Below are 11,250 nucleotides of genomic sequence, written 5' to 3'. Positions count from 1 at the left end.
CACCACTTCCGGCGCCCGCGCACGTGACCCTGCGGCCCCGCCCCTCGCCCTTTACACCGCCCCCCCCCCTCCCCCGCGGGAGTCGCGGCGCTGCGGGTCGGACCCAGGTTGAAGGGGCCCCTAGGTTCCGTGGGGAGTCCGTGGCGGAGCGACGCCTAAGCCCTGCGAGCGAGCTGGGCGGCGGCATGCGGCGCCGTTGAGGGCGCTGCCGCGCGCGCTCCCAGGCCGCCCTGAGTCCTGGGCTATTCAAAGGAGCAGCAGCGCCTGGGGCCGAGGAGCGGGGCAGACGCGGACGCTGCCGGAGCTCCAGCCGACGCGGCGTCTCCAGTCGTAGGTTGGCGCTTTGGGGTCGGGAGCTGAGGCTTGGGCGCTGCCTGCCCGAGCGGAGATCCGGGTTTGCCTCCCGCCCCCGCTCAGGACCCTGACGCGGGTGAGGCGGCCCCGGGAGCATGAGCGGGCAGCGCGTGGACGTCAAGGTGGTGATGCTGGGCAAGGAGTACGTGGGCAAGACGAGCCTGGTGGAACGATACGTGCACGACCGCTTCCTGGTGGGGCCCTATCAGAATGTGAGTGCGCCGCGCGGGGCCCGGTACGGGTGGGAGGGAGCTGGCTCGCACCCGCGGCCCTGATCACTTCCCCCTGATTGCAGACCATCGGGGCCGCCTTCGTGGCCAAGGTGATGTCCGTTGGAGACCGGACGGTGACTTTAGGTATTTGGGTAAGTCCCCTGGGCAAGCAGTCCTGAGAAAACCCATTCATGAGGAGGCTTAGGTTCTCCTGCCTATTACTGGCTGACTTGGGGTCTTGTAGAGGCCATTTTTCTATTTTAGACCCCAGTTTAAAACTAGGGGTCTGGAGGACGTGTTTGCAATCTTGGGGAGTAGCTCGGTAACTCAGGGCTGAGCCGCCTCCTGCCCTTCAGGATACAGCAGGCTCTGAGCGCTACGAGGCCATGAGCCGAATCTATTATCGGGGCGCCAAGGCTGCCATCGTCTGCTATGGTAAGAGGGGTTCTGGCCCGTTCCTCAAACAAGAGGGGGTGGGTGTCAGGCTGGCCTTAGATAACAGCCCCTGATCCATGGTTGTGTTTTCTGCGTGTCCCGTGTCAAGACCTGACGGACAGCAGCAGTTTTGAGCGAGCGAAGTTCTGGGTGAAGGAACTGCGCAACCTAGAGGAGGTAAGTGCCAGACCTCACCAGACGACCAGGGGCTGGTGGTCCATGGGAGTGACTCTGACCTTGTCTTTTGCCCCAGGGCTGTCAGATCTACCTGTGTGGCACCAAGAGTGACCTGCTGGAGGAGGACAGGCGCCGCCGCCGTGTGGACTTCCACGACGTCCAGGACTATGCAGACAGTAGCTGTTGCTCAGCTCCCTGGGGGTGGGGGAAGGAGGTGGCTTTTTGGGTGAAGCAGAGAAAATAGGGACCACCTTAGCTGACATGGCAAGATCCCTTGGGAAGGTCTTCTGGCCTCCCTGAAGGTGTGGGGTCCATTAGATTCCCTGAACTGCTAGCCTTCCCCTTTGTATCCACCCCGATTCTCAGGCAGGAGGCTTTAGTCACTTCTCTTTACAGATATCAAAGCTCAGCTCTTTGAAACATCCAGCAAGACAGGCCAGAGTGTGGGTGAGTGCTGTCGGGGGCCTCACAGCAGAACAGGCAGGGGTGCCAGAGGAGGCAGAGAAGAGCCTAGAGGGCTGGGTTACTGGGTGATTCCAGGGTTACTGGCTTTGAGCCCTCACTGACTTGTCCTTTTTCTTGCCAGACGAGCTCTTCCAGAAAGTGGCAGAGGACTACGTCAGTGTGGCTGCCTTCCAGGTGATGACAGGTGTGTGTGCTTCCCCAGCCTCTCTGGAGACTTCCTCTAGGCCCACAGCATCTGGCCCCCTTCACGAGTTACCTGATTCCCAAACAGAATGGTGCTGAGCTGCCACCTCTCTTTGACAGAGGACAAGGGCGTGGACCTGGGCCAGAAGGCAAACCCCTACTTCTACAGCTGTTGTCATCACTGAGTCACCACCACTCACCTGGCCTAGGGGAATTAAAGGAATCCCCCCAGAAGGGCTAGACCTAGCTTCTGTCTGGGCTTGAGTGGCCGGATGTCTGAGCTACCCCCAGTCCCCAGGGCAGCAGAGGTGGCACCTGCCTGTGCTGGCCCATGGAACGAAGGCAGCATTGGGCTGACTGACGGGCATGAGGAGGGTAAAGGCTTATTTGGACCCCAGGCTCCTGCCCTGGACAGCACTTGTGTCTGCAGATTATTTAAGTGGCTTTTGATTTGTAAATAAAATCAATGCACTGTGAATCACACTCAGCCCCTCTCCCTGCTGTGTGGATTAGGTGCCAAGACACCTAGTTCTTTCTGGGGCTACCACCTGGCCTCACTTCCTATATTAAGGCTCCTCCCAGCTCTTATTCTTTTGGAAGCCAAAGAACTTCACTCCAGGGTTGCATCTGAGATAATGTAGAAACAAAAGGGCCTTTTCCTGTTCTTTAGGGGGGACAAAGATAGATAGGTGAGGGGCTGGGGCAATGCGAAGCTCACGCAAGGCAGGCACTTAAGTGATGTCCAGAGATCAAAGGGTGAAGCACTCCTACCTCATACTGGTTCTACCACAACTTCTGTCACATCTAGGTCCATGAGTCATGTCTGTGGCTCAGATCCTAAGTTTCCCAGCAACCTACTACAAGGTGGCTTAATGGAAGAAAAACTGTAAGTTCTGCAAGACAGAAAGGTCTTATAGATCCAGATTGGGATCCAATTCAGTTATCAACAGAAAAGGGACCTAAACTTGGCCTGAGTTTCCCATCTCTAAAATCAGGTGACCACTCCCAGTTCAGGGCAGTGAAGATCCTGAGCAAAAATAACTCTAGGACTGAATGTTTGTCTTCCCACACTACTCCCCAGAGGGCTTTCTGCTGAAGGGCATGAAGTTCAGGACTAGGTCAGAAGGAAAGACAGACTCCCAAGACTCCCCCCAAAGTACATTTTTGGGTCTTAGAAGTATCAAGTGTTAGGGTGGATAGGGCTGGTACTTCCTGTTCAGCTAAAAAGCATATGGCAGCCCTTTTCCAGTATTGGAGGCCTGGCTGCTTTGCCTCTGCTTTTCCTGCCTTAGACCTGGGCCAGGTCTTCTGCAATGCCTAGCACCTATCTCTGAAGAACTAAAAACGTGGCCAGAATGGTCAGACTCACAGTCAGAAAATGCTTTGGTTCCACTTCCTTTTTTAAAACCAATTCCTCAAAATACCCTTCCTTCATGGGTAATGGAAGCTTCCTGTATAGGGGCTGAAACTGACACCAGCTACTCCCAAAAGAAGTGAAAGACATTCTGGCAGCTGGTGGCTGCTGGGAGGAAACCCACACCACTCCTGGAGATGCTTAGAGGAGGGGCTCACCTCCACCATGTCCCCAACCTGGGAACTATCTCAGAGGCTGGTTTCTGCTCTCACCCCAAACCCATCCTCCCTCCTGTTAAGCTATATCTCCCCACGGACAACAAACAACACACAGGGCAAGGGCCATAAGAGTAAAGTTAAACTTTACTTTACAGTAATTTTTTTCTATATACAAAGAATTACAGTACATGTTTATGGGGACTCCTACAGGGCTCCCCTCTTTTTCACTAAGAGTTTCACTTACAGCTGACAATCTATGGGGGGGGGAGGGGGCAAAAGACCAGTGATGGACCTCAGCTGACAACCCCCCCCCCGCCCCTTTCTTAAAAATATATAGATCTCTATTGTCAGCTTGTTTCTTTGCCAAGACTTAGAAAGCTGCTCTTCCATGAGCTCCTGTGTGCTGCACTCACCCATCTTCAACACACTCCTCTACACGCACACACAGGCAGCACCCACCTTGGACCTGGAGACCGCCTGTTCTCTGCCCCTACCCTGGAAGTCTAAAGCACCACAACCATTCATCTCTGCTCCTACTCCCTGGGCTTATCTCCTGTCCACAAAGCTTTGCTTGACTTCCAGGGTGTTAGACCTGAAGCCCCTCAATAGCCTGATGGTTTGAAAGTCATGGGAAAGCAGCTCTAGAGAAGGGACCATGTAAGAGTTTAACATGATTTTGCTTATGCTGGTAGGAAACATTTCTCAGGCTGTGGATTTCTAATTAAAATAAACTCTTTCCACTTCCTTAAGAAATATTACCCTTAATCTTCATAAGCAATCGAGGTGCTCCCATGAGAGTGGAAGAGGTAGAGAGGGGCAGAAGGAGAACCCCACAGCTGGAGCGCTCTACCAACCTGTTCTAGGCAGTGTGGACGGAAGCTACACCAGGTGACATGGTGACACCAGCCCTGAGAAACTCAATGGCCACCCTCGTCTGGATATAGCATCTCTCCCACCTAGGATTATGCTGACCCACTCCAGGGTCGGGTGCAGGCTTCACTGAGGCTCTGCCTTCTCCTTCTCTAATTGAGCCTCAAAGAAACCATTCTACACAAAATTTCTTCCTCCCAAACAGGAACCTGGGTTTCTCAAGTCACCAGTCCCTCAACCCTTGGCAGTGCTTATTTATACCAGAAAATTAGCACCATCATTACATTTTTTGTGTTCAAAGCAATTATCTATTCTTATTTCAATTTGTACTACAGCAACCTCTGGCCCTGCTGCACTGGCCCTAGGAAGCTCAGCTGAGAGCTAACTGGCCACAGCCAACGAAAGTCCCATGCAGCAGCTACCTAGCTCTAAGTGATCTGGAATGTCTAACACATGAAGCAGCCCAAGCATTATTTAACAGGGAAAGGGGCTTGTGTCAGCTCCTTTCTTGCCATGATCTCAGGTGAGGAGATTGGGCCACTCTGACCTCCTGGTTGACAAAACCGGAAGAGGATGACAATATCCTCCGAAAAAGCCTTAGGAGAAAACCCACTTTATAGGAGCTGAGGGCAAAATCCATCCACGTTTAGTGCTTTCCTGATTCCTTTCCACAGGGGAATCTGCCAGGACCAGACTTCCTTCCTGCCATTCTGTTCTCATGATGTGACCTGGGAGTCCAGCTCCAGTGAGATGCTGCTGAGCCTGGGAAAGGATCGCTGATGCACTTCGTGCCCTGACTGTAGTGTGGGGTAGAGAATGTGAAGATAAAATAATTATTTCCATCAATGCGAAAGATGCAGGTTTGGTAGTTGTTCAATTAGAGGATCAACACAGTGACTTAAATCACCTCAAACTCAGTAACTTCAGGGGCAAGCAGACATTTAAAAACTGGGATCCTTCTGTAGCAATGACAGTTATTTTGCTATTAGAATGGGTTTGCTTCAGCAGGAGAAGCAAATGAGGCTTTGAATTCAAATTTCAACAGTTTCCATCAAGTTCTTCTGACTGAACAGGGCTAGGAGAGATATTGGTTCTTTAGCTACCTATGGAAGCTATAACTTCCCCCTTGGAAACGTTTCCTGGGGACTGGCTTAGGGGCACTCTCTCTTGAGATCCTGATTTCCAGGCACTTGGTCAAATACCATCCTGCACAAAGATCAGGAGTTTCTAAGAGAAAAGCTTTCCTTTTAACTGCCAATTCATACCCTCTGGAGAAAAGGTCTCAGTACAAGGCTCCAGGAGAGTCCCCAAGAACTGGCAGGATCACTGTCTCCCCACTGTCCCTCATGCAAGAGTTTCAATTTCCCAGTAGTCCTTCTAACTCTGCTTCTTATATGGTGACTGCTTTCTTGATGTTAACAATCTGGTATCAGATGCTGCTATCAGTGGGCCTGACAGCTGAATTTCTAGTTTCCATTCTACCTGAGAGTCAGTAACCCTCACAAAAGCCTGGATGTCCATCTAGATAAAGAACTACCACCCCCCCACCCCCACCCTCTCCCCCAAACTAAGCACAGCTCAAAAGTTGTTTTCCCAGGCAGGTCTGGAAGGACGTTTCCAGTAAATGGTGTAGAATGGAAAGAACCAAAACAAAACCACAAAGTGGCCACTCATGGCCCACCTTTCCCTCACTCCTTGTCCTGTGAGACATATCTAGAGCGGCTGTCAAGTCAATTACCTACCAAAGCCTACTTCAGAGAAGCTATTTCAGGATCAAACTTCTCCACTTAAATTTTTTTACATAGCCTGCACACACACACACCCCCCCCCCAAATTCACAGTTTATTTCATGAAACAGCTACGGTAATTTAACACACAACATAGTGAAAGGAGATTCTGACAGTGCAGTGCGAATATCTTTTTCTGATCACAACTACAGATGACAGGAGAGAAAAGGGCACAGGACTGGCACCAAGCAAACCCTACTCATACAGCCTAAGAGATTAGGGAAAGGGACCTACTAGCTGCAGTTATATACTTATTATTCTCACACATGATAAATACTTAATATAATGAACTTTAATGTTCTGGGTGGATTTCTTTAAAAATATCTTTTCCATGGTTTAAAATTTTTTAAAAAAGAAAATAAGATGCTTTGTTTTTTCTTCCTTTTGAACAAAGAACTTTTCCTCTCTCATGATGTGGGAAGAGAGATAGGATGAAAAGGGGAGAACTAGGCAGGTGGAATTTACAGAGATTTCGAGGTCTAAGTGGGATGCAGACATAGGCCCCTAGACTCGGGACAGCCCTGCCCAACCTCGTACCTCTGCCTGAGTTCAAGTGTCTCAACCCGAGACAGACTTTGGGAAATAAAAGCAAATTCTTCTTTTAATCTTTATATAAAGCGCAAATGCTTCTATAACTATTGTTCCCTCCTTAGAAGTGATGTGGATAACCTCAGTAGGAACTCAGGAGGAGGAAATTGGGACAAAATACAGAATCTTGTTGAGGGTGTAAAAGCCATAACTGAAACAGAATGGCCAGGAGACATCTGGGCCAGGAGATGGCCTGTTGGCTAAAGCTGCTGGCTAAGTTGGCAAAGCAGAGAGGTAAACACGTTTGGTCTAGGGACAAAGGAGGGGTGAGTGAATGGGAAGGAACTGGCCAAACAGCACTTCCTGTTGGCAGTTGGTGAGCTGGGTGAATGGTAGGGCAGGGTAGCACCAACAGATTTCCCAGCCCTTGGGCCCCAGCTCAGGGCAGCAGTAACAGATAATCAGCAGTTATGAGGAATCATCTCTCAGACTGGACATTGCTCTAAACACCACATCTTACCAGTCACAGGGGAAGGGCTCTGGCCTGCCTTTGAACAAAGTCAGCAGGCAGGTGCTCTCAGTACAGAACACAGCAATTCTCAGGGATAGGGTGGTAGAATCCACCAGTGAAGGAGAGGACTCCCTCCATTCAGGTAAGAGGGCAAAGGATCAAAAGAGAAGGAATTTTCCATCAGAATCTGGCACTCTCCCTGAGCTGGTGGTAGATCTAGCGCAGAGCTTGCCAGAGATTCCCTATGTCCACTGCCCGACTCTGAAATCTGAAAGCACCTGAGTGTTTGGGGGGCGGGCATGGGGTGGGCTGATGTAAAAGGACGAAAATCGGTAGGAAAGAAAGGTAAGCTTGCCAATTGCCTTCTTATACTTCGGTAAAGCTATGTCCTTGTAGAGCCCAGCCCCCACAACCAGCTGCTCTGCCAAGGACAGATTTTCAGACTCTGCACAGCCCAGACAGAAGCAGCAGCAGCTGCCCAGCCAACGGCTCCACTTGGCCTTGATGCAACCCCCCCCACCCCCTCCACCGGAGACCTCCACATGAGCGTGTGTGCATCACACGCACACATGCACACCCAACCAGGGGACACTTACTCAACACAACCACTTCTGGGGCCATAAAGGACATTACAAAATGAGTCTGGAGCCCCAGGGCCCCTCAGAACTTCCTGCTATTTCCTGGTCAAAGGTTCATGAAAACAGCCTGAGAACCCAGGCAGGCATGTTAGGCTCACAGGGATCAGGTCTTATCTCTGTATCTCCTGTCAGTGACTAGCACCTGGCCTAGCACATGTGAATGCTCAAGAAAATCACTACTGGTATCAGTTCTTCCCAAGTGTTCATCAGGTGCCCTCAGTGGGGCTCTGTAGGGCTAGAGAAATAACTTCGAGAGCCCCTCTACCTTCCAACCTGACCAGTGGAATTGAATCCCATGCTTGACTCCAGAGTGGACTTTTTATTTCAAGTTACCATGTGTAAAGGTTGGAGGAAAAAGACCCAAGTCTGTCTGTCTCCTTGGCTGGGGCCCACTTGGATTTCCATACATGGTTTACACAACCACATGTCCCCACTGGCTAATGTCACAAGAGTTCTGAGTGTTGGGATATAAGGAAAGAGTAACAGTGGAAAAGTGGTGGGGTCTGTTTTTTAAGAGGGGAAAAGAAAGATGATTTCCCTTCCCCAAGAACCCTGGGGGCAGCTGGTCTGGTCATGTGACATTTACTCATATTACTTCTGTTCTGACTCTGCACATTTGTGACTGGAAGGAGCCTGGTTAAGAGCTGGAAGTGTATTTTGCTCTGGTTTAGGGTCTTGCCCTCTTCCAAGAGACCAGCAAGTCTGTGCCAATGTCTGTGTGTTCCCAGAGGACCAGCAAGATGGTGGTATTGTCTGTCCAGCCACCATGGGCCAGAGCCCTGGCCCTGGTGCGGCCTTTCCCAGGGCCCAGGGACTCTGCTCTGCAGTTGCCAACTTCTTCTCTTCAGTACAGAGGGAGGATGGGGCCTTCCCAAGAGGCCTGAAGGACTGCCCACTCTTGGCAGCAAGTCCAGGTAGTTGCTGGCCTCCGGCCATCTGCTTCACCTGCTTCACCAGGCCTGGTGCTTGGCTGGGAAGCCCTGGTGTCTGCTCCAGCCCTGCAGGTGCTCTTCCTGAGGCCTGAGTTGTTGGCTCATATAAAAAAGCCTTGGCAGGGGGCTGAGAGAGAAGTCTCGCCTGGGTGAGTGATTTAACTGCTTGCCAGGAGTGCTCCGAAGGGACTGCTGCTTTCCCCGGTGGCTGAAGGACAGGATCTGACACGCTGCCTCTCTCTACAGCTCGCGGCATCTGCCCCAGACCTTTGCTGGCAGTCCACGAGCTTGACTCCAACACTGGCATCTTCTCATCAACCTGTGGTGTGACCTCATGAGGTGAAGCAGCCCGTTCTTTCTGGTGAGGAGTTAGGTCTATGAGATCCATCACCAAAGCAGCTCTATTTTTTGACTGAGTATTCTGGTCCACGGGCCTCAGTGCTTTTTCTTTAGCTACCAGGGTCTGGACCACAGCTGATAGTACTTTGTCAGGAGGTGGGAGTCTCTGGGACAAAGAAGCATGGGATTTGTCTGGGGGCCTGTCTGAAGTCTGGGGCTTGGGACCGCTGGTGACTAGCAGTCTGTCTGGCGGTGGAAGTCTCAGGCCAGTAGGGACTGGGGTTTTCTCCAGTGACTGGGGCCTTGGGCTGGCAGCACCTATGGATTTATCCAGCCTTGGGTCAGCTGTCCCCAGAGGTCTTTCCAGTGGTTGGGACCTGACTGAGGATGAGGAGCTTACGCCAGTCACTGAAGAGGGTTTGTCAGATAGTTGGGGTCTTGGTCCTGCCACTGCAGGTGGCCTGTCCAATGGCTTCTGGCTGGATACCAAGGACTGGGGTTTGGTCCCCGACCCAGCAAGGTCCCTGACCCTATCTACAGGCTGGGGCCTGGAGTCAGTTCTGTCAGAAGGTCTTTCAGGAAGCGGTGGCCTCTGACAAGTCCCTGCCAGAGCTTTTTTGGACAGTGACAGTGTCTGGTTGGTGTCAGCAGGCAGCTTATCCAACAGTTTGGGCCCCTGAGCAGCCACTCCTGATGAATGCTCTGCCAGGTGAGTGCCAGGGCCTGGAGGCAGCGGTACTGGGGGAGGCACATACTCACGGATCTCCCCAGGTTCCAGAGGGTTGGGCCCACAGGGGTCATGCTCAGTACAAGACAAACGCCCATCCAATTTGGAGATGAAGAGCATCCCTTCCCGATGCTGCTTACAAAAGGAGCTGGGACACATCTCACAGAAGGAGGCTGCTTCCTTCCCACAGATGTCACACTGATGCCAAGGACACTCCCATTTCCCTAAAAACACAGATATGAAACAAACGCTTAGGAAAACAAGCAAGGTGCATGAAATGAGTCATGGCCCTGAGCCTGGGTCAAAGGAGTGATTTCAAACTGCCACCTTCTGCAGAGAGCTCATGCCACTCACCTGACACCTCCCCTGCCCCAGAATCTGAGTCTCCCGTACAACACATAAAAATAAAAGCCAAGTACAAGTAGCAACTGAGTATCAACTAAATATACAGGCAGGAGTAATTTCTTATTTCTAGGACTATTTCTAGCAAGGGGGAAAAAACCCAAAGCTCCCCTTAGATAGAATGTGAAGATACTACTTCCACAGTTTTGCAAACTCCATTTGTCTAATATAGCCTTTCAATATTCAACTCTAAAGGGATAATCTCGGCTATTTAAACTTCTGCTTATTTGGTTATATTTAGGAACAGGGAGCAGATATACAAATGTGAAAAACTGAGCGGATTTTCCTTTGCTCAGTTTCAAATCTTGCAACTAGCACAAATTTTACCTGTACAGTCCACACAGAACCAGTGGAAAAGACCCTGACCTACCATCTATTTGCTCCCATTTCATGACACCTGAAGAGTCTCTGCCGTGGATGGTGTTTTCACCCCGGCTCATAGTTTCCAAATAAACTATGCTAGTCCTGACTCCTGGCTCCTAGTCAAGATGAGTTCCATTGCAGCCTGTGCCAGCTACAATCCTGAGCTATTGATTCTGAAACAATTCTCCTTTTCCACTTCCTGGCACTGACAAGTCCTGCTGTGGTCCTGCCCTCACACTACCTCCTTTTCTATAATTTTATTTCTCTGGCAACCATACATTGAAGGAAAGCTAGTTCAGGGACAAACTCCTCTCATTCCCACCCCAAAGTTTTCTCTCTGCAATTCCTGAGAGCAGGCTACTGGTGATGTTTAATCTCCTCAGCTGAAGTGGCTCCCTACTGCTTTCTTGCCTCTGTCAACAAAACAGACCACATATCCAAGTCCCCCCAAACTCTTCTAACTCCAAATCACCACTCAAAAGTTAGCAACTTGGGCACCTGGGTGGCTCAGTTGGTTAAACAACTGCCTTCGGCTCAGGTCATGATCCTGGAGTCCCAAGATCGAGTCCCGCATTGGGCTCCCTGCTCAGCGGGGAGTCTGCTTCTCCTTTTGCCCCTCCCCCTCTCATGTGCTCTCTCACTCTCTCATTCTCTCAAATAAATAAAATCTTAAAAAAAAAAAAAAAAAAAAAAGCCAGCTTCTCCAGCCACAAATTCCTGACACTCTATCTGCCCAAGCAGCTCTCTCATGTGTC

The 11,250-nt window shown here is 50.8% G+C and overlaps 2 protein-coding genes across 11 annotated transcripts in view; one reads left to right on the top strand and one right to left on the bottom strand.

Annotated features, from left to right (window-relative positions):
- Nucleotides 1-94: 94 nt before the first annotated feature.
- On the top strand, nt 95-5,114 carry RAB24 (RAB24, member RAS oncogene family). Of its 3 annotated transcripts, none has more exons than XM_031027951.2 (8): nt 95-566; nt 650-718; nt 923-1,001; nt 1,111-1,178; nt 1,255-1,354; nt 1,575-1,625; nt 1,765-1,827; nt 4,943-5,114. In XM_031027951.2, exons 1-8 carry the CDS (start codon nt 450-452, stop codon nt 4,993-4,995), a joined length of 600 nt encoding a protein of 199 aa, XP_030883811.1. In that variant the 5' UTR covers nt 95-449; the 3' UTR covers nt 4,996-5,114. The 3 variants fall into 3 exon arrangements, with proteins under 3 accessions (XP_030883811.1, XP_030883812.1, XP_081682542.1); XM_031027952.2 differs by lacking the exon at nt 4,943-5,114 and adding an exon at nt 1,915-2,309; XM_081826416.1 differs by lacking the exon at nt 4,943-5,114 and adding an exon at nt 1,947-2,309 and having other exon boundaries at nt 98-566.
- NSD1 (nuclear receptor binding SET domain protein 1) overlaps nt 3,525-11,250 on the bottom strand; it is a 150,132-nt gene continuing 142,406 nt past the window's right edge. For 7 of the 8 annotated variants that reach the window (XM_081826386.1, XM_081826390.1, XM_081826391.1 and 4 more), the window contains one exon: nt 3,525-9,954. In XM_081826386.1, the coding sequence (XP_081682512.1) occupies nt 8,324-9,954 (1,631 nt within the window). In that variant the 3' untranslated portion in view covers nt 3,525-8,323. The remainder of the gene's footprint in view (nt 9,955-11,250) is intronic. The other variant, XM_081826393.1, reaches the window with a different exon arrangement.

Source organism: Leptonychotes weddellii, chromosome 7, assembly GCF_054177405.1.
Source record: "Leptonychotes weddellii isolate Sample4059 chromosome 7, ASM5417740v2, whole genome shotgun sequence".
NCBI classification, from domain to species: Eukaryota; Metazoa; Chordata; class Mammalia; order Carnivora; family Phocidae; genus Leptonychotes; species Leptonychotes weddellii.
This window is presented reverse-complemented; position numbering and strand designations above follow the sequence as displayed.